The 27,747-nt window shown below is 41.5% G+C and overlaps 1 protein-coding gene and 1 long non-coding RNA gene across 2 annotated transcripts; one reads left to right on the forward strand and one right to left on the reverse strand.

The window, feature by feature from the left end:
- Nucleotide 1: 1 nt before the first annotated feature.
- On the forward strand, nucleotides 2–21,455 carry LOC149748004 (uncharacterized). The gene is made up of 2 exons (XR_016394938.1): nucleotides 2–16,960; nucleotides 17,520–21,455. It is a non-coding gene; the product is annotated as an uncharacterized LOC149748004 (long non-coding RNA).
- Nucleotides 21,120–27,733, reverse strand: LOC111173970 (keratin, type II cytoskeletal 5). Its single transcript, XM_022572098.3, has 9 exons — nucleotides 27,032–27,733; nucleotides 26,233–26,447; nucleotides 25,412–25,472; nucleotides 25,206–25,301; nucleotides 23,953–24,117; nucleotides 23,463–23,588; nucleotides 22,996–23,216; nucleotides 22,207–22,238; nucleotides 21,120–21,745 (listed from the first exon to the last, which is right to left on the reverse strand). Exons 1-9 carry the CDS (start codon nucleotides 27,620–27,622, stop codon nucleotides 21,468–21,470), a joined length of 1,785 nt encoding a protein of 594 aa, XP_022427806.1. The 5' UTR covers nucleotides 27,623–27,733; the 3' UTR covers nucleotides 21,120–21,467.
- Between the last annotated feature and the right edge of the window lie 14 nt (nucleotides 27,734–27,747).

Below are 27,747 nucleotides of genomic sequence, written 5' to 3' on the forward strand. Positions count from 1 at the left end.
AAATGGGCTGGGCTCAGTGCTGGAAGGTGAGCCTGCAGGTTGGGGAGGCTGTGCTTTACAAATAGTGAGGTCACCCCCAGGCACTATGAAGGTATGAAGTATGAATGTTGCTTCTTTTGCATCCTTTACTCGTGGAGAAATTCTCCTGGCTTCTAGCCTTGACTTGATCACAACACAACAAGTCTGGATGTAAATTCACTGAAGTCATGAGTTAGTCATGTTCTCAAACAAAGGAGACAAGGAGTTGATCTGTGATAATTGTCCCCTCCTTCTGCTTACTCAGACACTGTTCTGTTTGCCCCTTTCCCACACAGTTTTTCTCTTCCACCAGCACCACCCTTCCCATCAAGTTGGACTGCCTCTGAGAGCTAATAGGCATTTGCCCTGTGGCCTGAGCAAGAAGTGGCTTGTGGTGTTTTTCCGCCATGTTTGCACCTATCCTTCTGGAGCTCCTGGATGCTTTTCTGGTGGCCTGGCCTGGGAATGGGGGCTACTTTCGGGACATGACCCTCCTTTGAAGGGCAAGAGGGACAAAGGAGCTGAGTTTTTACAGCATAAGAGCATCTCTATCCTGTGTGGAATTGGCAGTTTCATAATAGGATAAGAGATCTCCCAAGCCCACCCTGCCCAGAGATCTGACTTCTTGTGATTTCTACCCATGCCTGCACCTCCCTCCCTAGTGTTTGTTTTCCCATTGAGCTGATGACCCTGTACATTTTTTTTAACCAAATGAAATTCATAGACACCTTTTTCTCTGGTTTTTTGGAATGTTAACTTAGAGCTTAATTTAAAGAAACTAAAATGGGTAGGACAAAAATCATTAAGGGAATTCACTGCATTTTGATGCCCATAGATTCTGACTTTTCTTAAGAATCAAGAATTATATAACTTAATGTGGTGTGCACAGAAAGTTGAGGGGCATATAGAAGCAGTGAATCATAGAAATGTGCCTTTATAAGTGTGATGATGTCACAAGTAAATTCCAAATTTATATTTCTAATCTCAGTGCTTGAAATCTCAAATCCCCAGACACATTCTTAGAGGGTGGGAAGGCTGTCAAGTGAGCATGGTGTTTGGTTTATGGGGAAAGAGATTCATTTCTTAGTCCATACATTAAGTACTAAGAGGAATATTGAGAGCAATTGTAGGCATGGTGATTTATGAGAATATCTGGTTAATTGACAACCAAGGGAGGAAAGACAAACTCCCCTATTGAGATTAGCCTGAGAAAAGCTCTTTTTACTATTTTATAAGCAATTCAATCTCTCCAGTGTTATGGAGGCACAGCATCCAGGAGAGCAGGGCATTCCCTACCCAAAGGAGTGCTAACTCAGCATCTGGCAGGAAAGAGGTACCTTCTCAAGGCAATGGAAGCAGCTCCCCTTCCTCCGCCCTGGTTGCATAATGCTTTACCAAGAAATGTGATTCCACCCAATTCTGAGAAAGAAGCTTTCCTTTCCATGGCATGGTGCTCTGAGCTACTCTCTTGGGATAGATTCTTTAGACTTGGCATTGATGAGGCCAGGAGGGGAGGAAGGGTTAGCAAGTCAAGTTGGAGCAACATGCATTTGTCCAATGTCCTGTGTCTATGTCAATGTCCCATGTCTGTGTCTGCCTTCACATTGCAATGGCAAAGTTGAGTAATGGTTGCAACAGAAGAGTGTATGACTGGCAAAGCTTAAAAAATTTATTAGATGGCCCTTTAAAGAAAAATGTGCCAACCCCTGGTTAAGAGCAAGGGCCCTGGAGACAGAGTGCTCAGTCTCACAGGCTCCCATGGTCTTTATGCAAATTACTCATTTTTAGAGCTGTAAACTGGGGGATGAAAATAGTACCTATCTCACAGTGATGTGAGGATTACGTGAAATAATTCACGTAAAAGTCTTAGCACTGTGTCTGCGCATAAGTTCTCAATGAAGATGAGCTAATATCATCATTATAATGGAAGTATGAAGAAGCTTGGTGTGTTCAGGGACCCACAAGAAGCTTCAAGAACAGAACACAGGGACAACCTGTATGTGTCTGGGAGGGGTGGGGAGAAAATGCGACCAGTGTTGCAGGTTTGTGCCACATTAGTAAGACCAGAAGCCACAGGTAGAAGTTTGTCCTTGCTCCTGGAGGCCATGCAGAGGCACGAGATCAGAAGTGTGATTTGAAAGCTTGCTGGCACTCAGAGCAGCAGGCAGGGAAGAGCTTTTCTCCAGCAGCAGCTCCTTGCTCAAGGGGCTGGAAGGAAGCGGTGGTCAGAGGAAGGCAGCATCCAAGTCCTAGGAGAGAGCCTGGCAGGCTGCCCTCTCCCTCTTGTGGAGTCAGGTTCTCTGCTGTAACCCTCTTCCGGGTCCTTATCTGTCCTCTGGGCTGTGCACGCGGGGACAGGCTTCTGTCAAACAGCACAGGTGATCAGATCACTTCCTCTTTTGGTACTAATTGTATATCTTTTCCAGGGTGGGAGCAGACTCATCCTCCAATGATGTATATAATTCAATTGCAGCAGGAACCTCACATTCAACCATTTAGCCTATCAGAGGATGATCTCACTTCAACATATTAGCCAATGTGAAATTTGGCATGTGTACCAGATAGCACCAGCAATGTAAAGTATCATGTTTGTTTCATTTCCCGACGCAAGTATTTCTCCTAGAAGTCATTCATATATATATACATATATATATATATATATATACTTTTTTTCCCCCAATATTCCCCATCACCACCTGCCAGGGAATGATGTTCTAGGAACCAATTCCAGGGACCCTGACACTGAGTCATGTCCACTGAGAGGGCTCATGAGAGATGATGAGGGCTCCTGAGAGAGTGGAGGGGGAGTCAGGGAGGAGGGACCCTGTGGCTGATCCATTTCTGTCCACTCTTTTCAAGTCCCACTACCCTTAAAAGGTCAAGGGCAAGTGGTTCATTTGCCCTTGATTTTCTCTATCTTTCTTTGTCTGGGTGTGGGAAGTGTGCCGTGTTCCCTAACCCATTTTTAGACTGCCTCGCTGGACTAAGCTGTACTTCTACCCTCCTCTGGAATGCAGTACTCTGCCCTCTTCCCCTGTTTCAGGGCCCAGGAGAGGGTTATGTTCATAGGCAGTGGGGACCCACTGGATGGTTAGAGAATTGACTTCTCAGATGAAATCTTCCCAGTGATCCTGAATCATGTCCTATGGTGGAGCACAGGGGAGTTATATTTTCCCAGAGGAGAAAGGTGGGGAAGCCAGACCTTCATAATAAGATTAAAACAAAGAATGATAAGCCAGGCAACTATGTGAGAGAAACTGAAGCAAAGCTGCATGAGTAACTCCAGCAACAGCCAGCCTCCTCCTCAGCAGGCTGCCGAACCCAGCCTCTACTCTCTGCTGGGAGAGGCTCCATCTAGGCTGGTGTTGTCTCTCACGGCCATGGAATGAGGAAGGCCTTTGTTCTAGGGCCCAAGGATTAAACCATACTCCTTGCATTTTTCCCAGCATGGAGGAAGGCAGGAGGGATCCCCTGAAGGCTGAGCCCATGGAAAGTCTGCCTCAAGAGGATTTGCCTTGTCTTTCTGTCTCCCTGGATGGAGCTGGCAGATGAGAATGAGGAATAGGCCATTGTCACATTCCGTCAAAAGCTTAAGACTAAATGCCTAACCCTGCAAGCCCCAGAGCAGGATGATGCTGTTCAGAGGGAATCCCACAGACCCAGTCTTGTCCCTGGGGAGCACCCATTGAAAGAGAAACACCTGCAACCACACATGTAAAGGATGGAGACAGTAGCACTGTCACCGACCAGGGTTCTTAGCCTCCTTACTCAATAGAAATTGATCAGAGGTCAGACAAGAAATTCAGGCAAGGCTTTGTTGGGACCCTTACTGCAGCAGTGGGGAGTGAGAACAAGTAACGTATTTCCTTGCTAGCTCAGGAGCGAGCTTGTTCCTTATATAAGGTGAGGGTAGGGGTGTGCCCAGGGGTCGGGCTGGAGGGGTGGCTTAGGTGATTTGGCCACCCCTTTGGTGGTGCTGTGTGCAGGGGGCATGCGCAGCACCCTGCTTTTGCTCCCAGCTCTTCAGAAGTGGCAGTTGGGTTTGTTTGGTCTTTTTGTATCTTGTTGTCCATAATTTGCCCCAACTGCACATATACAGTTATTTTTAGTCCCTTATAAGTTTCTTTGTATTTTGTTGTTCAAGGAGATGTTTGCCCAGGTGCAAGCACTGCAGCAAAGGGTCTCAGGACCCAGGTCCCAGCCTGTCTCAGCACCAAAAGTTGGAGTGGAAAGTGCAGCCATCTATGATATACAGAGTGGTTCAGAAAGTATTGAAACTTTCAAAATTGTATTACTTAGTAACCATGCTGTATATAAACATGTAGTATGCACTAAACAGTAGAGCTTCCCTTGTATTTCTCAATTTTCGCACACAGAGTCCACCCATTTTTGGCAGAGAGCACAGTGATGGGGTCGCATATCTGGATATGATACCTGCGTGGCTTTATTCACAGCTGCAGGTAGTTTCTGACAGCTCTGTCTTCCAGCAGGATGGGGCTCTACCTTAAGTCGATTGTGGGGTCCAGAGGTCATGGAAAGAACACCTTCCACGGGGCTCAGTGAGATGCTCGGTTCAAAGTACTGACCTCTGGAACTACAGTCTGAAGTCCCCAGATGTCACTCCATGTGACTTCTAGGGGATATAAGTCAAGAACCTTGTGTTTGTCCCACGTCTTCCTCATAGCCTGGAGGAGATGAAGGGAAACATTGTGGCTGCCATTTCAACTATCAAAAGTAATATTCAACAAAGGGTCTGGGATGAATTGGTGCAATTTTTAGCCTACAGAATTGAAGCATGTCATGTACCTTGAGGGACAAAAATTGAGTGTTTGTACAGTTATAGAAAAAAAAACCTCTGATTTTTCCCTTCAACTGATTTTGGTACCTCTTCTTATAAAAACTAGTTACTGAGTAATACATGTTTGGAAATGTTCATTTCTTTTTGACTCACCCTGTACATACTGGTATTGGGTAGGTAGGTGCACTTGAAAGTATAAGTCGCTGGTAAGTGCATCATTGGGCTGGGACTGAAGGCATATTTGGATGAAGGGGACAACCTTTGGCTTTCCTAATTGATGTGGGGAAACTAGTTGGAGGAGGAGGAGCAATTGGTATCTCGTGAGTGAGGCATTTTAATGCTCTGAAGCAAGAGTGATGCAGGAGGTGAGAAGTGTTTTAGAGAAGATGTGAGGATGGGGAAAAACAGGCTGAACCCCAGGGCTAGTGTGGAGCATGCCTGGGATGAGCAGCAAAAAAGAGCATGGGGAAGAGGACAAGGGGCCAGAGCCTCCTTCGTCATATGTCCTCAGTTCTCGGTAGGAACAGAGGTTGAAGAGAGCCAAGCCAGGGCTCCAGGGGAGACCAAGGAAGTGCCCAAGAAGAGTTACCAGTGGACTGGTTTCTTTCTCTCTCCACTGCCTCCCTCACATCCTTGCCTTCCTTCTTATGTCTGCCTCCTCTTTGAGCTTCTGGTTTTCACCTCCTCACCTCTGCAGGGTCCACCTCTCTATACTGTGTCATTAAAAAAAAAGTATAGTTGGGTGAAAATTCTCCAACATTTTAATAAGATACACGAAGTATCTGACTTAAATAACATGAGTGATTAGAAAAGATGCACCTTATGGGATGATGTCTTCCTACATCTGCCTTCTGGTTAAACTCCCTTTATTTCAGTAAAGGGGAAATATTGGTTAATTATGAATGTATTGGGTAATTCTCCCCACCAATTCAGGATGATTTGGAGTAATTCCTACCCCCAAAAAAATTCATCTCAAAACCATCTGAATGTCCTAGAGAGCAAACATGCCTCCAACTGTCTCCTCTGAGATTTCTTGGCATTCAATGGCTACTTCCATTTGTTAATCCTTTATAATCTTACTTTAAACCTAGGGTTGGAATTAGTAACAGATCATTGATACTCTGGCACAAGTCTGTGGAACTAACATTGCAAAGGAGACCTCAGGTTGGATCTGATACATTTAGCTTCCTTCCGATTTTCCTCTGCCCTTCCCTCAGCCACTTCCAGAAAATAGCTTGAATTTTTCCGATAGGCCCAGAAGAACATTCAAGATGGCTAGAAAAGTTTGGACCCTGTGGCAGAAACAGTTGATTTGGCTAATCTAGATTCCATTCCTGATTTACTTTTTTCTTTCCCGTTTCCACTTTAGAAACTTGAAACATGAAATATTCTTTCTCTTAAAAATTTTTGTGTTTATTGAGGTATAGTTTAGATACAGTGAAATGCACAGATCTTAAGTGTGGTGTTCAATTAATTTTGACAAATTTGCTCACTTCTGTATCCACACAATATCAAGACATAGAGCACTTCCATTCCTCCAGAGAATTCCTCTGTGCCCTTTCCCTTTAATCCCACTGGCTAAAGCAATCACTGTTTTGATTTTTCCACCTTGAATTAATTTATTTTAGAATTTTATATAACTGGAATCACACAGCATTTACTTACATATTTATAAATATATATGTATATATTTGTGTGTGTGTAGTTTTTTCAGTCAGCAAAATGTTTTTGAGATTCATCCAGTTGGTTGTGAATATTGATAGTTCATTCTTTTTTATGGCTGAGTGCTGTACCATTGTATGAATAAACCACAGTTTCTTTACCCATTCTGACTCGTGGGTTCCTAATATATTTCCAGTTTGGGGTTACCTTCCATTAAACAATTATGAGCATACTTGTGAGTCTTTGTGTTGACATATGCTTCATTTTCCTTAAATAAGTACCTAGGAATGTAACTGCTGCATCAAGAGTAAATGTACAGCCAGCCCAGCCAGGCACATCTTATGTGTATATAACCATAGCCATAGAAAATTCCATTCTTCTCTCTCTCTCTCTCACGCACACACATACACACACAGATGAGTAATTGTATATCAGTTTTCTAAAATGGTTGAATCATTTTTTAACATTAGACTTTAATTTTTAGAGCAGTTTTAGGTTCGCAACAAAATTGAGCATGATGTAAAGAGTTCCCATATACTCCCTGCCCCCTCACACACATACCCTTCCCCACTATCAACATCCCACATCAGAGTGGTACAGTTTCTACGGTCGATGAATCTATACTGCTATAAACATCATGTACAGGTTTTGGGGTTTGTTTGTTTATTTATTTATTTTTTTATACAGCATGTTCTTATTCGTTATCAATTTTATACAAATCAGTGTATATATGTCAATCCCAATCTTCCAATTCATCACACCGCCATCTCCCCCCAAGCCATTTTCCCCGCTTGGTGTCCATACGTTTGTTCTCTACATCTGTGTCTTAATTTCTGCCCTGCAAACCGGTACATCTGTACCATTTTTCTAGGTTCCACATACATGCGTTAATATACGATATTTGTTCTTCTTTCTGACTTACTTCACTCTGTATGACAGTCTCTAGATTCATCCGCATCTCTACAAATGACCCAATTTTGTTTCTCTCTACGGCTGAGTAATATTCCATTGTATATATGTACCACATCTCCTTTATCCATTCGTCTATCGATGGGCATTTAGGTTGCTTCCATGACCTAATAGTGCTGCAATGAATATTGGGGTGCGTGTGTCTTTTTGAATTATGGTTTTCTCTGGGTATATGCCCAGTAGTGGGCTTGCTGGGTCATATGGTAATTCTATTTTTAGTTTTCTAAGGAACTCCCATACTGTTCTCTATAGTGGCTGTATCAATTTACATTCCCACCAACAGTGCAAGAGGGTTCCCTTTCCTCCACACCCTCTCCAGCATTTGTTGTTTGTAGATTTTCTGATGATGCCCATTCTAACTGGTGTGAGGTGATACCTCATTGTAGTTTTGATTTGCATTTCTCTAATAATTAGTGATATTGAGCAGGTTTCATGTGCTTCTTGGCCATCTGTATGTCTTCTTTGGAGAAATGTCTATTTAGGTCTTCTGCTCATTTTTGGATTGGGTTGCTTGTTTTTTTAATATTCAGCTGGATGAACCACTTATATATTTGGGAGATTAATCCTTTGTCCATTGATTCATTTGCAAATATTTTCTCCCATTCTGAGGGTTGTCTTTTCATCTTGTTTGTAGTTTCCTTTGCTTTGCAAAAGCTTTTAAGTTTCCTTAGGTCCCATTTGTTTATTTTTGTCTCAATGCTATGAGATTATAAATCAATTACAGGGAAAAAAACATGAAAAAGCACAAACACATGGAGGCTCAACAATATGTTACTAAATAACCAAGAGATCACAGAAGAAATCAAAGAGGAAATCAAAAAATACCTAGAGACAAATGAAAATGAAAACACGACGATCCAAAACCTATGGGATGCAGCAAAAGCCATTCTAAGAGGGAATTTTATAGCAAAACAAGCCTACCTCAAGAAACAAGAAAAATCTCAAATAAACAATCTAATCTTACACCTAAAGGAACTAGAGAAAGAAGAAAAAACAAAACCCAAAGTTACCAGAAGGAAAGAAATCATAAAGATAAGAGCAGAAATAAAAGAAATAGAAACAAAGAAAACAGTAGCAAAGATGAATAGAACTGAAAGCTGGTTCTTTAAGAAGATAAACTAAATTGATAAACCATTAGCCAAACTCATCAAGAAAAAGAGGGAGAGGACTCAAATCAATAAAGTTAGAAATGAAAAGGAGAGATTACAACTGACACTGCAGAAATACAAAGCATCCTAAGAGACTACTACAAGCAACTCTATGCCAATAAAATGGACAACCTGGAAGAAATGGACAAATTCTTAGAATGGTATAGCCTTCTAAGACTGAACCAGGAAGAAATAGAAAATATGAACAGACCAATCACAAGTAATTAAATTGAAACTGTGATTAAAAATCTTCCAACAAACAAAAGTCCAGGATCAGATGGCTTCACAGGTGAATTCTATCAAACATTTAGAGAAGAGCTAACACCCATCCTTCTCAAACTCTTCCAAAAAATTGCAGAGGAAGGAGCACTCCCAAACTCATTCTATGAGGCCACCTTCACGCTGATACCAAAACCAGACGAAGATACTACAAAAAAAGAAAATTACAGACCAATATCACTGATGAATATATATGCAAAAATCCTCAACAAAATACTGGCAAACAGAATCCAACAACACATTAAAAGGATCGTACACCATGATCAAGTGGGGTTTATCTTAGGGATGCAAGGATTCTTCATTATACGCAAAGCAATCAATGTGATACACCATATTAACAAATTGAAGAATAAAAACCATATGATCATCTCAATAGATGCAGAAAAAGCTTTTGACAAAATTCAACACCATTTATGATAAGAAAAAACTCTCCAGAAAGTGGGCATAGAGGGAACCTTCCTCAACATAATAAAGGTCATATATGACAAACCCACAGCAAACATCGTTCTCAGTGGTGAAAAACTGAAAGCATTTCCTCTAAGATCAGGAACAAGACAAGGATGTCCACTCTCACCACTATTATTCAACGTAGTTTTGGAAGTCCTAGCCAGGCCAATCAGAGAAGAAAAAGAAATATACGGAATACAAATTGGAAAAGAAGTAAAACTGTCACTGTTTGCAGATTACATGATACTATACATAGAGAATCCTAAAGATACCACCAGAAAACTACTAGAGCTGATCAATGAATTTGGTAAAGTTGCAGGATACAAAATTAATGCACAGAAATCTCTTGCATTCCTATACACTAATGATGAAAAATCTGAAAGAGAAATTAAGGAAACACTCCCATTACCGTTGCAACAAAAAGAATAAAATACCTAGGAATAAACCTACCTAGGGAGACAAAAGACCTGCATGCAGAAAACTATAAGACACTGATGAAAGAAATTAAAGATGACACAAAGAGATGGAGAGATATACCATGTTCTTGGATTGGAAGAATCAATATTGTGAAAATGACTGTACTACCCAAAGCAATCTACAGATTCAATGCAATCCCTATCAAATTACCAGTGGCATTTTTTACAGAACTAGAACAAAAAAATCTTAAAATTTGTATGGAGATACAAAAGACCCCGAACAGCCAAAGCAGTCTTGAGGGAAAAAATGGAGCTGGAGGAATCAGGCTCCCTGACTTCAGACTATACTATAAAGCTACAGTAATCAAGACAACATGGTACTGGCACAAAAACAGAAATATAGATCAATGGAACAGGATAGAAAGCCCAGAGATAGACCCATGCACCTATGGTCAACTAATCTATGACAAAGGAGGCAAGGATATACAATGGAGAAAAGAGAGTCTCTTCAATTAGTGGTGCTGGGAAAACTGGACCGCTACATGTAAAAGAATGAAATTAGAACACTCCCTAACACCATACACAAAAATAAACTCAAAGTGGATTAGAGACCTAAATGTAAGACTGGACACTATAAAACTCTTAGAGGAAAACATAGGAAGAACACTCTTTGACATAAATGACAGCAAGATCTTTTTTGATCCACCTCCTAGAGTAATGGAAATAAAACCAAAAATAAACAAATGGGACCTAGTGAAACTCGTGTACAGGTTTTTGTGTGGACATAAATTTCAGCTCATTTGAACAAATACTAATGAGTGCAATTGCTGGAGTGTATGGTAAGAGTATGCTTAGTTTTATAAGAAACGCCCAAACTGTCTCCTATGTTGCTGTATCATTTTGCACTCCACCAGCAATGAATGAGAGTTATTGTTGTTCTACATCCTTGTCAGGATTTGGTGTTCTCAGAGTTTTGGATTTTCACCATTCTAGTAGGTGTGTAGTGGTGTCTCATTGTTTTAACTTACATTTCCCTAATAAAATATGATGTAGGCATTTTTTTCGTACACTTATTTACCATCTGTATATCTTATTTGGTGAAGTATCTGTTAAGATATTTAGCCTATTTTCTAATTAGGTTGTTAGTTTTCTTATTGTTGAGTTTTAAGAGCTCTTTATATTTCAGATAACAGTCTTTTTATTGGATACGTCTTTTCCCAATATTTTCTCCCAGTTTGTGGCTTGACTTACCATTTTTTGACAGTGTCTTTTGCAAAGCAGGAGTTTTTAATTTTAATGAAGTCCAAGTTATTAATTATGTCTTTCATGACTCATGCTCTTGGTGTTGTATCCAAGTCATTACCAGACTTAAGGTCATCTAGATTTTCTCCTATGTTATCTTCTAGGAGTTTTACGGTTTTGCATTTTACATGTAGGTCTATGATGCATTTTGAGTTAATTTTTGGGAAGGGAGTAATGTCTGTGTTTATATTAATTTATTGTATGTGGATGTCCTGTTGTGCTAGCACCATTTATTTAAAAAGATTATCTTTTCTCCATTGTATTGCCTTTGTTCCTTTGTCAAAGACCAGTTGGCTATTGTTGTGTGGGTCTACTTCTAGGCTCTCTATTCTGTTCCATTGACCTATTTGTCTATTCTTTCAACAATACCATACTGTCTTGATTACCATAACATAGTAAGTCTTGAGACTGTGTAGTGTCAATCCTCCAACTTTGTTGTCCTTCCATAATGTGTTGGTTATTCTGGTTCTTTTGCCTTCATATAAACTTTAGAAACAGTTTGTTGATATCCACCAAACAACTTGTTATAATTTTTATTGGGATTGCATTGAATCTAAAGATTAAGTTGGGAAGAACTGACATCTTGACAATATTGAGTCCTTCTACCCATGAACATGTAATAGCCCTTTATTTATTTAGTTCTTTGATTTTGTTCATGAGAGTTTTAGTGTTTTCCTCATATAGATCTTCTACATATTTAGTTAGATTTATATCTAAGTATTATATTTCATTTTGGAGAATACTAATGTAAATAGTGTTGGGTTTTTAATTTCAAATTCCACTTGTTCATTGCTGGTATAAGCAAAGCAATCAACTTTTATATATTAACTTTGTATCCTAAAACCTTGCTGTAATTGCTTATTAGTTCTAGGAGTATTTTTTATCAATTCTTTTGGATTTTCTACATAAACAATCAAGTCATCTGTGAACAAAGATAGTCTAATTCTTTCTTCCCAATCTGTACACCTTTATTTCCTTTTCCTGTCTTAATGCATCAACTGGGAATTCCAGTACAATGCTGAAATGGAGTGGTGAGAGGGAACATCTTTGCCCTGTTCCTGATCTTAGTGGGAAAGCTTCTATTTTCTCACCACTGAATATGATGTTAGCTGTAGGTTGTTTGTAGATTTTTTTGTCAGGTTGAGGAAGTTCCCCTCTATTCCTAGCTTGCTGAGAGTTTTTATCATGAATGGTGTTGGATTCTGTCAAATACATTTTCTGCATCTATTGATATAATCTTGTGATTTTTCTTCTATAGTCTGTTGATGTGATGGATTATATTAATTGATTTCTGGATGCTGAACCAGCTTCATATACCTGGAATAAATCCTACTTGATCTTTTTATACATTGTCAGATTTGATTTGCTGATATTTTATTGAGAATTTTTGCATCTAAGTTCATGAGAGATATTGGGCTACAGTTTTCTTTTCTTGTAATGTCTTTGATTTTGGTATTAAGGCAATGCTGGCCTTGTAGAATGAGAAAATATTTTCTCTGATTCTGTCTTCCAGATGAAATTGTATAGAATTGGTACAATTTCTTCCTTAAGTTTTTCACCAGTGAAAAACTTTCTGAGTTTCATCAGGCTCAGAAACCATCTGAGTCTGATGCTATTTGTTTTGGAAGGTTATTAATTCTTGATTCAATTTTTAGATAGATATAGGCTTATTGAGATGGTCTGTTTCTTCTTGTGTGAATTTTGGCAGATTGTGTCTCTCAAGAAATTGGTCCATTTCGTTCAGGTTATCAACTTGGTGGACACAGAGTTGTTCAGAGTATTCCTTTGTTATTTCTTTAATGTCCATGGGATCTATAGTGATGTCCACTCCTTGGTTTTGATATTAGTAATTTGTGTTTTTTCTCTTTTTTTTCTTAGTTAAATAGGCTAGAGGCTTATTGATCTTATTGATCATTTCAAAGAACCAGTTTTGGGTTTCATTAATTTTTTTCTATTTTCTTATTTTAACTTCATTGAATTCTGTTTATTATTTCTTTTCTTCTACTTATTTTGGATTTATTTTGTTCCTCTTTTTCCAGTTTCCAAAGATGAACACTTGGATTATTGATTTTAGACTTTTCTTCTTTTCTAATGTATGCGTTCAGTGCTATAAATTTCTTTCTAAGCACTGCTTTTGCTGCATCCCACAAAATTAAGTTGTTATACTTTAATTTTCATTTAGTTCAAAACAGTTTAAAATTTCTCCTGAGATTTCTTCTTTGACTCATGTGTTATTTAGAAGTTTGTTGTTTAGTCTCCTCATCTTAAAAAGATTTTTTGGCTATCTTTCTGTTTTTCATTTCTGATTTATTTCTGTTTTTGGTCTGGGAACATGGATTGTATGATTTCATTCTTTCTACCCTGATGAGTGTTCCATGTAAGCTTTAGAAGAATGTGTATTCTGCTATTTTTGGATGAAGTATTCTATAGATGTCAATTATATCCAGTTAATTCATGATGCTGTTGAGTTCAACTATGTCCTTATTGAGTTTCTGTCTGCTGGATTTGCCCATCACTAATAGAGAAGTGTTGAAGTTTCCAATTATAATAGTAGCCATCTATTTCTCTGTACCATTCTATCACTTTTTGTGTGATGTATTTTGGTACTCTGTTATAGGTATGTACACGTTAAAGATTGTTATATCTTCTTGGAGTATTGATCCCTTTATCATTAGGTAATGCCCCTCTTTATCCCTGATAATTTTCCTTGCTGTGAAGTCTACTCTTTCTGAAATTAATACAACTACTCCAACTTTATTTCAGTTAGTGTTAACATGGTATATCTTTCTCCATCACTTTACTTTTAACCTATATATGTCTTTATATAAGTGAGTTTATTGTAGACAACCTATAGCTGGGTCTTTTGTTTTGACCCATTCTGTTAATCTGTCTTTTAATTGGTATACTTAGATCATTGTTGTGTAAAGTGATCATCAATATAGTTCAATCAATACCATTTTTGTTACAGTTTTCTAGTCATTGCCCTTGTTCTTATTTTTGTTTTCCACTTTTTATCTACCTTTGGTAGTTTTGTTTTTTGTTTTTTGTTTTTGGTATGCGGACCTCTCACTGTTGTGGCCTCTCCCGTTGCAGAGCACAGGTTCCGGATGCGCAGGCTCAGCGGCCATGGCTCACAGGCCCAGCTGCTCCACAGCATGTGGGATCTTCCCGGACTGGGGCACGAACCCGTGTCCCCTGCATCGGCAAGCAGACTCTCAACCACTGCGCCACAAGGGAAGCCCTCTCTTTCACTTTTGAATGATAGTTTTGCAGAGTACAGAATTCTGGGTTGGTGTTTTGATTTCCTTTCAATGTTTTAAATATGTCATTCCACTCTCATCCTGCTTGCATGGTTTCTGAGAAGAAATCAAAGCTATCCTTTGTAGGTAAGCTGTTTTTTCCTCAAATATTTTTTCAAGATTTTTTTCTTTATCTTTGAGTTTTTTGCAGTTTGAATATGCCTAGGTGTCTTTTTGTTTGCTTGTTTTTTGTGGTTCTGTTTTGTCACTTATCCTGCTTGGTGTTAACTGAACTTGGATCTGTAGTTTGGTGTCTGACAATAATTTGGAGAAATTTTCAGTCATTAATGCCTCCAATATTATTTCTGTTTCTGTCTTTTTTTCTCCTTCTTCTGGTATTCCCACTGCACAGCACATGGGTTATACCTTTTATAGTTATTCCAGAGTTCTTGGATATTCTGTTCTGTTTTTTTTTCTCTTTGCTTTTCAATTTTGGAAGTCTCTATTGACATATCCTCAAGTTCAGATAATCTTTCCTCAGCCATGCCCCATCTACTAATGAAACTATCAAAGGCTTTCATCACTTCTGTTATAGGGTTTTTGATCTCTAGTGTTTATTTTTATTCTTTCTTAGAATTTCTATCTCTCTGCTAACATTATCCATCTGTTCTTGCATACTGTCTTTTTTCCCATTGGTGCCTTTAGCATATTAGTCATAGTTATTTTAAATTCCTGGTCTGATAATTCCAATGTTCCTGCCATATCTGAGTCTGGTTCTTGTGCTTGCTTGTTGTGTCTCTTCAAACTTCTTTTCTTTTTTTTGCCTTTTAGTATGCCTTGTAAATTTTTGTTGAAAGCCAACCATGATGTACTGGGTGAAAGAAACTGTGCTATTTAAATAGGCCTTTAGTGATGTGGTGGTAAGGTGTGGGGGAAAGAAAGCATTCTGTAGTCCCATGATTAGGTCCTGGTTTGTTTTGAACTTGTGCCCCGGGGCTGTGAACTCCACATGTGCTTCTCAGGGTTTTTTTTTCACCCCTTAGGTGGGACAGGCTGGCTAGAGGGAGCTGGAGTCAGGCATTCTCTTCCCCCAGGTGGATTAGGTTCTGACAAAACCGCAGAAGTTTAGAATATTACAATACAGTTGATCCTTGAACGATGCAGGGGTTAGGGGTATCAGGCCCCCATGCAGTTGAAAATTTGTGTGTAACTTTACAGTTGGCCCTCTGTATTTGCAGTTCTGCATCCATGGATTCAACCATCGATGGATCATGTAGCATTGTAGTATGTATTTTCCTGGGTTGTGGCTTGCTGTTTTGTTCTCTTTGTGCCTTATGGAAAGAAGTTTATTGTTTTTTAAGGGAAGCAGTTTTTTTATGATGTTTAAGATATTTTGCCTATCCTCAGGTCATAATGATATATTCTATTTTCTTCTAAATACATTGTTTTACCTTTCACATATAGAACTATCATACAGCTGAAACTGGTATTTGTGAATGTTTTGAATTAGGACTTGATACATTTTTTCCCATATGGAGAGTTAACTGATCTTGCATCATTTATTGTGCAAAGCCATCCTTTCCCTATTGCACTTCAAGGGCCCCATTGTTGTAAATCTAGTGAGTCTGCGTGTGGTTTGTTTCCAGTTTCTGTATATAGTTCCATTGGTCCATTTTTCAGTCATTTCCTCAATATTGCAATCTCTTAATTACTATATCTTTCTAATAATTCTCAGTATCTGGAACTATAAGAATTTTGTTCTTCTTTTTCAGGATTGTTTTGATTATTTTAGATCTTTTTCATTTCCATACAAATTTTAGAATAGGTTTATAAATTTTCATAAAATACCAAATGAAATTTGATTGAAATTGCTTTGAATCCATAGTTCAATTGGAGGAAATTGACATATTTACATTATTGTTTTCCAATCCATGAAGATAGTATATACATACCTGTTTATTAAGTTTCTTTACATTTTCAATAAATTTTGTAGTTTTCTGTGTATAAGTATTGCATATCTTTGACTACGTTTATTCCTAGATATCAGATATTTTTGATGCTACTGAAAATGGTATCTTTTAAATTTCATTTTCTAATTGTTTCTTGTAGGTATATAGAAATACAATTAATTTTTATATTTATTGTCTAGTGACCTTAATAAATTCACTTATTAGTTCTAATAGTTAGGAGACTCTTTTGATTTTCTACATACAGAATCATGTCATACGTGAGTAATTGTGGTTTTCTTTCTTTCTTTCTAATCCTTAAGATATTTATTTCCTTCAGAAAATCTACAAACAACAAATGCTGGAGAGGGTGTGGAGAAAAGGGAACCCTCTTGCACTGTTGGTGGGAATGTAAATTGATACAGCCACTATGGAGAACAGTATGGAGGTTCCTTAAAAAACTAAAAATAGAATTACCATATGAACCAGCAATCCCACTACTGGGCATATACCCAGAGAAAACCGTAATTCAAAAAGACACATGCACCCAAATGTTCATTGCAGCACTATTTACAATAGCCAGGTCATGGAAGCAACCTAAATGACCATTGACAGATGAATGGATAAAGAAGATGTGATACATATACACAATGGAATATTACTCAGCCATAAAAAGGAACAAAATTGAGTCATTGTTGAGATGTGGATGGATCTAGGGATTGTCATACAGAGTGAAGTAAGTCAGAAAGAGAAAAAACAAATATCGTATATTAACGCATGTATGTGGAACCTAGAAAAATGGTACAGATGAACCGGTTTGCAGGGCAGAAGTTGAGACACAGATATAGAGAACAAACATATGGACACCAAGGGGGGAAAACCACAGCGGGGTGGGGATGGCGGTGTGCTGAATTGGGCGATTGGGATTGACATGTATACACTGATGTGTATAAAATTGATGACTAATAAGAACCTGCAGTATAAACAACAAACAAACAAAAAAACCCAACTAATACTAATCTTTCTTTGGGTTATTTGTATGGAAATATGTTAATATAAATGTTTCAGACATTACATGAAATTTCTAAAAATCTTATATGTTCTGGTGTAATGTTATGTCATAATTCTAGTTATTACTTTAAAATGTATATCTCAGAAATAACTAAATTTCCTTGTCAATTGCATTATTATGAACTTTCATCAGATCTTTAACCGTGGTCATTTTTAAGTCTTTTGTCATTTACAGACAGTTCTGGGTATACTCTGATGCTTTTGCAAATATGTTTCTATAAAAGGGTTTCATCTTCAAGGAATTCATGGAAAAGACTCTGATGCGTTTCTGGTAACTGACTATACTGCTGAACTGAATGAATAAGCATTTTCAGAACTCTAATGGAAAACTGATGAACTCATAAAAGTGCTAACAAAAATCAAGATAAAAAAATTAATTACATGGGACTGAGTGAACTGAGGGGGATGATTATAGTTTTTGTGACTTTCTTTTGAATAAAAAAAAATCCCACAAGGACTCAGAGGCAAAAAATACACAAATCAATTTTCACTGCAAAGTAAAGGAGCTGTTACAGTGGAGGATTACTGGACTGAATGTCAATATTATGACATAGTCTGAGTGTGCTTCGTGTTTGGTAATTGCAATCATTGTTGCTTTTGTTGTGGTCATCCATTTACAATGCTTGGTGTCAGTTTCTCTCTTGTAAAAATAAAATGCAGTGTGTGTGTGTGAAAAAAGAAAGATATTTATTTTTTTGTCTTGACTTGCACTGGCTAAAGCTCCAGTATAATGTTGAATAATTGTGGTGATATGGTTTTTCTTTTCTTTCTGATCTCAATGGAAAGTTTTTATCATTCACTATTAAGTATAATATTTCCTGTCTATTTGGAGGGAGAGGCGACCATTTGACTCCTCTCTTTTTATTCTGTAAATTTGCGTATTATGTGATTGAACTTTTTGGATGTTAAAGCACTCTTACTGTAATGATGCTTGACAGTTGACAGCTTCTAATCCCCACCCCTCTTCCTTCCCCATCTGATTAGAAAGCCTGGGTGATCCCCGCCCCATTCATGACTAGTGGGAACTTCAGACCATGTGCGGGAATCCTTGGCCTGGCCCAACCCCTAACCACCGTAATAAACCCACTCCAGTCTCTTTCAAGCCATATGTGGACCAGCGTGGGAGGCCTGCCCTACTCTTTCCAGAGAGCTCTGTTATGTGAATAATATCATTTTCCTGCCATCTTGGTGTGTGCGTGTGGAGTCATCAGCCTCAATAGTGGAACCACATTTTGAGCGAGGGTGTTCACAATAATTGGTTTTGTGAGCAGGATGTCTGGATGATGACTGCTACCGCAGGGATCTTTCTTTTCTTGTTTTAGCTTTCAGCATGGCAATATGCACTTTGAGCCGCTGCTTTCTGGCTAGTGAGCTCTTTGAGCTGTGTTGCTGCCTGCTGTCAAGCCTGCACTTGAGCTGTACTGCTTTGTGCCACATTTATTGAGTTCTACCAAGGCCTCTGTTACAGACTTAACTGATCTATGTCAGAAGTTTCAATCATTGTCATTTGGAGACAGTTATGGGATTGGAGCCCTCCTTAAAGTGTCACGTGTCTTGGCGCAGACTTATCTGTGTGTCTCATATTGAATTGTGTTTCTTGATTCCTCCATAAATAATGACCAACGCCAAGATCAAGGGAATGACTGTTACCCTGTGAAGATTGGTGTGTGTCTTAAGCAGATGTTGGCTCCCACTCTATGAAGTTCTCAGGGGAAAGACTACAACCTGTGCAATATATGGGCCTATCGGGCGATCACTCGTTGAGAGGAAAAGCAGTCATTCCGTAGCATACTGAGGTCACTCTTAAAGGTAGATAGTGTATGAGAACCCTACAAAATGCTTTTCTGCTGCTGCTGCCTATGCCTCTGTTGCCAAAAAAAGATCCTCTTCTTCAGGGTTATAGGGGAAGACACATAGGGCACCCTTGTGGGACAACTAAGAAGTTAATTCAACTATTTCTGTGGGGGAGGCCTTAAACCCTGATGATACTGCTTTGAGGCCTTCTGGAGGAAGAAATTTATACATACGAGCAGGGTAGCAAGAATTCCTCTCTCATAAGGAATTCTAGTAATCCTAGAAAAGAGAGGGGGCATGGGAGAGGGAGGGAGGGAGGGAGGAAGGGAGGAAAGAAGGGAGGGAGGGAGGAAGGAAGGAAGGAAAGAAGGGAGGGAGGAAGAAGAAATAGAGAGAGAGAGCCAGAGTGAGGCAGCAAGAAAAGAAAGAAACCTGGAAACAGGGGGAGGAAACACAAAAAACTTAAACACAATTCGATGCAATTGAAAATCCAAAATTTACTGAAAGAATTTATACATAAAAAAAAATATAAAGGGGTGTGGATTGGCTTTGCACCTCTACTGCATAGGTTCTGAATTAACTTTAATGTCTGCTGAAATACACCAATTGGCAAATCTTCATGGCCTTAATCCATACTGGAGCTCATATTATACTGGGAATCTCACTAAATTTAAACAAGGTACCCCCTGTAATCTTGAGGGAATTATTGAACACAAAAGAGAGAACAAACAAGTATGCCTCACCTTAATTAGCAGAACTACTGACTTGCCTAAATTTCACATGATCATACTATTCATTGCCCCCCCCACCCCAGTATATCTCACAGTGGTCATGGACACTCTGCTCCAGTGAGTAACAAAACTAAAATTAAATTAAATCCTTGACACTAACAAATTGGCTTGTCACAATGGGACTCCATGGACCTTCCTCCAGTTAAAATTGTTAATATGCCCCAATGTAAATGAAAACAGGGCCTTCAAAGATCAAACCCATCAAAGGGAATATATTTAGAGAAGGGGTGATTATGCCGACTGTTTCTCCATTCAACAACTCAATTTGGCCTACTTTTAAACTTGGAAAGAATAAAGGTGCCTGGCAGTGGATTACCACAACCCTAATGCCATGGTCACTCCCGTTAAGGCTCACTACCCAATATTATTGAAATCGCTGACTCTGTTCAATCAGCAACTGGTAAATATTTTGCTCTTGTGAATTTGGCTAATAATATTCTGTTCAGTAGCCATTGCAACAACCTCTCCATCACAGTTTGCTTTCACCTCGGAAGGGGCACAATCCACCTCTACCCAGACGCTGGTGAGGTACCTCAACAGCCCTGCCATCACACACAGTCTTTGCAGGCAAGATCTTAAATGCATCTGATTTTCCCCAGGAGCATAGTTATGATATTGCATTGATTAATCCCTCTTCAAAAAGATTCATTAAACATACCCATTCAGGACCAACAAAGACTCACAAAGAAGTTCAGAAAAAGAGGATGGGCCATTGTCCAACACATAGTGCAAGTTCCGGTCACCTCCATTAAATTCTTGAAATTATTTGCTAATCCGAGGGCTACTTCATCCCTGACTCTGTTAAGAAACTATAAGCTATTGACACTCTCAGCACCCATGTTATTAGAACAGGCCCAATATCTTTTAGGCCTTTGTGGGGTTTCGAGGCAACATATTCCTTATTTACAAATTTGACTTAAGCGCATTATGTCGTTACTTGCAAGTTGGCCCACCTTCACTGGGGCCCCCCTCCAACAAACAGCTCTATAATCTGTCCAAACTGTGAAACAAAGAACCCTACCCTTCGTGCCCCCTAGAGACTCCTTCATTCTAGAGGATTTAGCAACCACCTCTCGTGCCTCCTGGAGTCTCTAGACCACCCACGAGGACTACTTTCCCTCCAAGGCCATTCTGTCTCCCTGTGAATCATCAAAGGAACAAATCACACCTAGACAGATGGACCCGCAGGGGTTCTCTAGGTTGGTTGTAGATCTTGAAAACACAATTCTTCCCAACAGCTTATATTATAAAAGCATTTTATTGAACACACTCTGGAGATAGACCAGATGGGATTGGGGTAGGGACTCTGTTTTGATGGTTTTGATACTGGAAAACATTGGATTCTTCTGTCACCCAGGACCAGGCTGTAGAGATCCAAAGGCTAATTGCAAGCAGAGCATAGTATCAGGACACAGAAGGCTAGAGACTGGGGGTTGGGCCTTTCATGAACCAAAGAATGTGGGTCTGCGATAGTCTTGGTCGACTAGACTCCAGAAAAAGAGAAAACTTGGCTGGGGCCACCACCTAGAAGAGGCTGTTGCCATGGCTGGCTTCTGCACTTGGGAGACAGTGACCTGCTGCAGGCTCTTAGCTCTTGAAGCTCTTCCGGGAGGAGGAGGTGGTGGAGACAAACTTGACATTGGAGCTGCTGCCCCCGCCACTGCCAAAGCCCAGGCTTCGGCCACTGCCCGCACTGAAGCTGGAGCCCCCCCCACCGAGCCCACTGCCTAGGCCGACGCCCCCGCTGCTGCTGGAGTAGAAGCCGCTGCCGCCTCCACCAAGGCCGCTGCCAAGACCACCGCCAAGGCTGCTGCCAAAGCTGCCGCCACCGCCGTAGGCAGAGGAGACGGTGTTCGTGACAAAAGCTGTGGAGAAAGGAGGGAGAACCTGGTGAGACCAGTCGGCCAGATTAGAGCCTAGGCATCTAATTTATTTGATCCTGCTGGTGTCGGCGCTGTACTTGGCCCCTTTTACAGAGTAGCAGATGAGCTAAGTCATTTAGTGAAGATCCCTAACAGAAAGCTGGTGAACACAGTAGGCAAGGGACAGTGCTAAGTCATCAGGGGATGGGGGTCAGGGCAAGGCAGGGGAACAGGGTCCAAGACAGGTAAGATACAGGGCCTGCTCTTTAGGAGATAAGAAATGAGCCCCGTTGCTTCCTGTCTCAACCTGTGTTCTTTCTCCTCCACCACCTGCTTCTCACTAAGTATATTAAATAACCATTTTGGGGATGGGAGTGTCTGGTATCTAGAAATAGCAGGATTCTGAGTTGGCATCAAGTACCCCATATTGTCATCATTGTTAATGTCTGTTCAAAGTTACTTACAGATGTTGACTGGTCCAATTCCTTCACTCAGTCTGGAAGGGGAAAAATTGAAATAAGAGTTAAAAACTCCCCCCAAAGACAGCATTAGTCTGTATGGATAACTCCCATAGTCATGTTTAGAACTTGTTTTCTGAGCAAGGAGACCGCATGCCAGAAAAACTGCTTAAATTAGAGAAAGAGACAGTCCTCTGGAGGGACTTCCCAAGGAAGAGGTCTTGATCTAGAAACAGGTTATCAAAGGAAGCTTATAATTCACACTGTCCTCTACCCATTATATGGAAAACGTGAGGAAGAGGCTGTGGGAACTGTGAATATGTAGGAAGCAGTTTTTGCCTTGTAGGAGCTTACATTCTGTGAGAAGACTTGGCCTGGACAGAAATACTTCAGACAGGACGTAGGTGGTGGGCAGTGTCAGAAGATTGAAGAAAACCCAAGGAGTTTGAGAATCCAAAGGCAGGTGAATTTAACTCAGATGGAGTAATCGTGAAAGGCTTCCTGAAGGAAGAAGCACTTGAAGAGTGGGGAAGACATTTGAAGGAGAGGCAGCATTCAAGAATACTGGTGGTGGGAATAGGGTCAGAAAGTGAGTTGAGGTCACGCTGTGTAGGTCAGCTGTATGCCCAGGTGTCAGATTGGATTGGATTGGATCATTGGATTAATGATGGATAGTCATCATGCACAAGACAGTGGCCACCTGTGTGTGTGTTTGACACCCTGCAGTGAAGAAGCAGCTCCATTTTATCAAATGTGCGGCCATCGTGTGCTCGTGATGTCGGCCGTGTCACGCACCTGCACTCCTCGCCCTCCAGCAGCTTCCTGTAGGTGGCGATCTCCACGTCCAGGGCCAGCTTGGTGTTCATGAGCTCCTGGTAGTCCTTCAGTAGCCGTGCCATGTCCTGCTTGGCCTTCTGCAGGGCGTCCTCCAGCCCGGCCAGCTTGTTCCTGGCGTCCTTGAGGGCCAGTTCCCCACGCTGCTCTGCATCGGCGACGGCGTTCTGCAGGTTGGTGCACTAGAGGGGAAGGAAGGAAGAGTAGGGACACTTTAGAGGCTGAGCTGGGCCTCAAGTGTCTCTTTCTGAGAGACCAGAGAGAAACCAGCACATCTGTCCTGGTCATGGTGGATGGTGGAATATTGAAATGCTGGCACTTGCTCCAGCTCTGTGTGTGTATGTGTGTGTATACTTAGAAAACATAAAATGAGACAAAATAGGTCTCCCTTTCAAAGCTCAGGCTCCTCCTCTGCCTTCTTTCCCTACCTGCTTCTTGACGTTGTCAATATCGGATCTCATCCTCTGGATCATCCTGTTCATCTCGGAGATCTCTTGCTTGGTGTTGCGGAGATCGTCGCCATGCCGGCCCGCAGTCTGCTGCAGCTCCTCGTACTGATGCCACCAGAAAAGAGGAAAGAGTCCATTTATATGAGGATGGAAACACTTTCCCAGGTTCACAGGTGGGAGCTACCAAGAGGTGGCAAGTGGTGTAGTTACTGGGTGCCCGGGGCTGGTCTTCAATAATTTGCTTTTGCCTTTGCTTTTCTAGAGACACTGGTGTGAAACTCAGTGAGATTCTCTTTAACGTTCTTGAATTTCTGTGGCAAATGCGTGCGTGACTGTTCCCATAGCTCCTCCCAGTAGGCCTCAGCCGATCTCAGGAGCCACATCCTTAGCATTTGGTCATGGCCTGGAATCCTAGACACGTGTCCGTCCCTCGCTCAGGACACACTTGCACATTCGCCACAGCACCCACCTTGGTCTGGTACCAGGACTCGGCTTCTGTGCGGCTGTGGTTGGCGATCTCCTCGTACTGGGCCTTGACCTCAGCGATGATGCTGTCCAGGTCCAGGCAGCGGTTGTTGTCCATGGACAGGACCACAGACGTGTCTGAGACGTGCGTCTGTATCTGGGACAGCTCCTGCAGGGAGATTTCAAGTCAGTCATGTGAGTCCATGTTATTTAATAACAGGTCCATTCAAATCTTCTACTCATTGTACTATGTCGACTTGAGAAAAATAAGAATAACCACCTACGTAAAAAACTTAGGTCAGTTAATAAATAATCCAAATCGCTACTAAATCTATTTTTGTTTAATTTAACAACTCTGAACATCAAGAAACCCCTAGCGTGTAACCTCTCAGAATTGAATCTTCTTAGGTCATAACTTATTTTAAACAAAATTGAGTTATCTGTAGTGAGGTGGATGGACTTAGAGACTGTCATACAGAGTGAAGTAAGTCAGAAAGAGAAAAACAAATATGGTATGCTAACACATATGTATGGAATCTAAAAAAAATGGTTCTGAAGAACCGAGGGGCAGGACAGGAATAAAGATGCAGACGTAGAGAATGGACTTGAGGACACGGGGAGGGGGAAGGGTAAGCTGGGACGAAGTGAGAGAGTGGCATGGACATATATACACTACCAAACGTAAAATAGATAGCTAGTGGGAAGCAGCCACATAGCACAGGGAGATCAGCTCAGTGCTTTGTGACCACCTAGAGGGGAGGGATAGGGAGGGTGGGAGGGAGACCACAAGAGGGATGGGATATGGGGATATATGTATACGTATAGCTGATTTACTTTGTTATACAGCAGCAACTAACTCAACAATGTAAAGCAATTATACTCCAATAAAGATGTTAAAAGAGAAAGAAAGAAAAATAAAAGAGTCTAGTTGTATGGTCTGCCATGCTGGGAGTAAACAAAGACGGAATGATACTCCAGAAAGGGGAGGTGGCTGGGAAAGGTATACCCGGGGTTCTAATAACTCATTCTAAATCTCACTCTGCAAAATGATTACTGAAGAGTTCTTTTGTTTTAAATTTGACCTAAAAAAAAGAATTGGCTTTATTAAGTAATGTGAATAGTACTAAAGGAGTAGGAAAGACAAAAATGTGCCCATAGCTTACGAACCACTGAAAGTCACTTAACCCTGGAGACCCTAATCCCTGGTGGTGTCCCTGTGACCATCTCTCTGGGTCCCAAATAGGGGGCATTTCTTACTGCCTCAAAGAACATCTTCAAGAAGTTGATCTCGTCCATCAATGCCTCGACCTTGGCCTCTAGTTCCACCTTGTTCATGTAGGCGGCATCCACATCCTAGAGAAACAGGAATAGTTGGCACTGCACCCCATTTCCACCCTGACTTAAATGAACAATACCTTAAGTGAGCATAACCACAGGCAACAGTTTCTCTGCTACCCACATACCTTCTTCAGCATCACAAACTCATTCTCGGCGGTGGTACGCTTGTTGATTTCATCTTCATATCTGGTAATAAAAAGGATGAGAAGTGCTTATCAGAGGATGAGGCCTGGGGTCTGTACTGCATAAAGTCAACTGTGAGCCTGCTTTCCCACCAAAAGGGGCTTCTCACATCATATAGGCAGAGAGAGAGGGACAGTGGGAGCATCAGTCTTTGGGCAAGGTCCTTACCCATTAGGGTACTGTTTTCTCTATAATTGCCTAGCAGATAACTATTCTTTTATTGCTATAATTCAGTTGCTTCAAGAACATTCCTGTAGAAAAGTTATGCTGTTTCTCTACAACTCCACATCTAGTCAATTTCTCTAATGCTTTTTTTTTTCCAGCTTTCATAGCCTTTGAAAAAAACCAAAAAATTAGCAACCCAGCTGCTGGTTCATAAGGACTAAAGAAATACTTTGAGCCACCGAACTAGGTTACATCATCAGTTCCTGCTTTGGGGGGAATCCATCAAAAAGCCGATGCTGTGTACTTTGAGTGTACTGGGGAGAAAAGCCCCATAAAGTAAGGATTACATGACTGCTTTTTCCACCAGGTGGTACCAAGGGTGCTGAGTTTGTTACTCTGGCTGGAGGCTAAGTGCCTTGCAGAGAGACTGAGCTTGCAGCTAGAACTTTCTAAATACCGACCTGGATTTTTTCCAGTACTTTAGGTGTCCATGGAAGGTATATGCTTTCACCCCTTGGGAAAGGCATAAGCAGTAGTCTGGTTATAAAGTACATCTGGTGCCAAGACCCGCCCTTGTCTCCGCTCCACCCCAACTCACTTGTTCTTGAAGTCTTCCACCAAGTCCTGCATGTTTCTCAGCTCTGAGTCCAGGCGGCCTCTCTCCCCCAGGATACCATCCAGCTGTCTCCTGAGATTGTTGATGTACTGCTCAAACAAAGGCTCCAGGTTCTGCCTCACGGTCTTGGTGCTCTGCTCCTGCAGCAGGGCCCACTTGGTTTCCAGGACCTTGTTCTGCTGCTCCAGGAACCGCACCTGGAGGGGACAGAGTTCGAAGATGGACAAACTTGGATTTCATGTTTCAGTGATCGATTTCCCAGTTTTCCTCCCATCTCATTCTGTCCCCCTAAACCTTCCCATGATGGGCAGTGCTTGTACCTGGGCCCCAGAGGGCAGGTCCAGAGTGAAGCATCTAAACTCACTCTTCTAGGGGAGACAGGACACTTCTCCAGGGCACAGATAGCACTGGGCATGGCTGGGCAGAGAGCGGCCTGGTGTAGGGGTGGCCGCAAAAGCACTCGGGCTGCTGCCCAATGAATTCATCCACCTTTCTGTGCAATCAGCCGTGTTACCTGGAGCACAGAATATATCTCTGCCCAACAGTAAGCAAGGATCCCTTGTGTGGTTATCTCTGAAGGGGAAGAATTAAGACCTTCTCTTCCAAGCTGCCAGTCTCATTAAGAAAGCAGGCCACAAATCCAGGACACAGAAACAAAGAGAAAAACATAACTGCAAACTATGAAGATATTTGCACAAAGTCAGGAAATTGCCCCACTTTCCACTTTCTTTGACACTTATTCCACACTCATAGCGGTTTTTCACAAAAAATCATGGCTCACCTTGTCGATGAAGGAGGCGAACCTGTTGTTGAGGGTCTTGATCTGCTCCCGCTCCTCAGTCTTGACTCGCTGGATGGTGGGGTCGATTTGCAGGTTGAGGGGAGTCAGGAGACTCTGGTTGATGGTGACCTCTTGGATGCCTCCAGGGGGGCAGGTGACGAAACCAGAGCCCCCATAGCCACCACCAAAGCCAGATCCACCACCAAGCCCAAAGCCACCACCAGCTCCACCACCGAGCCCAAAGCCACCACCAGCTCCACCGCCGAAACCAAATCCACCCCCAGCTCCACCTCCAAAGCCATAGCCGCCTCCAGCACCGGTGGCACAACTTCGGCTCCTGAAGCCACCGCCGCTACCGCTGATGGAGATCCTCTTGGAGCCCCCCAGGTTGTAGAGGCTCCGGCTGCCATAGCCACCCATGCCATAAGCACCCCCAAGGCTGACCCTGCCAAAGCCGCCACCTCCACCCCCACCCCCGGACCGGGACACGGAGGTGAAACTGGTGCGGGAGACAGACGGGGTGATGGCAGAGGCGGTGCTGAAGCTACGGCCGCCCCCGCTCCGGAAGGACACACTCGACTGGCGAGACATGATGGCTTGCTCCTAGTGGAGCAAGAGTAGTGGGCACTAGCGGTCTGGAGGTGCTGCAGAGAAAGAACAGAGCAGGACAGCACGCAGAAGGTGGCTCTGTTAGCCAGGAGCGGCAAGCCACCCTT

This window comes from Delphinapterus leucas, chromosome 11 (genome assembly GCF_059928025.1).
Source record: "Delphinapterus leucas isolate spDelLeu-1000000601 "Yukka" chromosome 11, BTC_Dleu_Yukka2, whole genome shotgun sequence".
Lineage (NCBI taxonomy): Eukaryota > Metazoa > Chordata > Mammalia > Artiodactyla > Monodontidae > Delphinapterus > Delphinapterus leucas.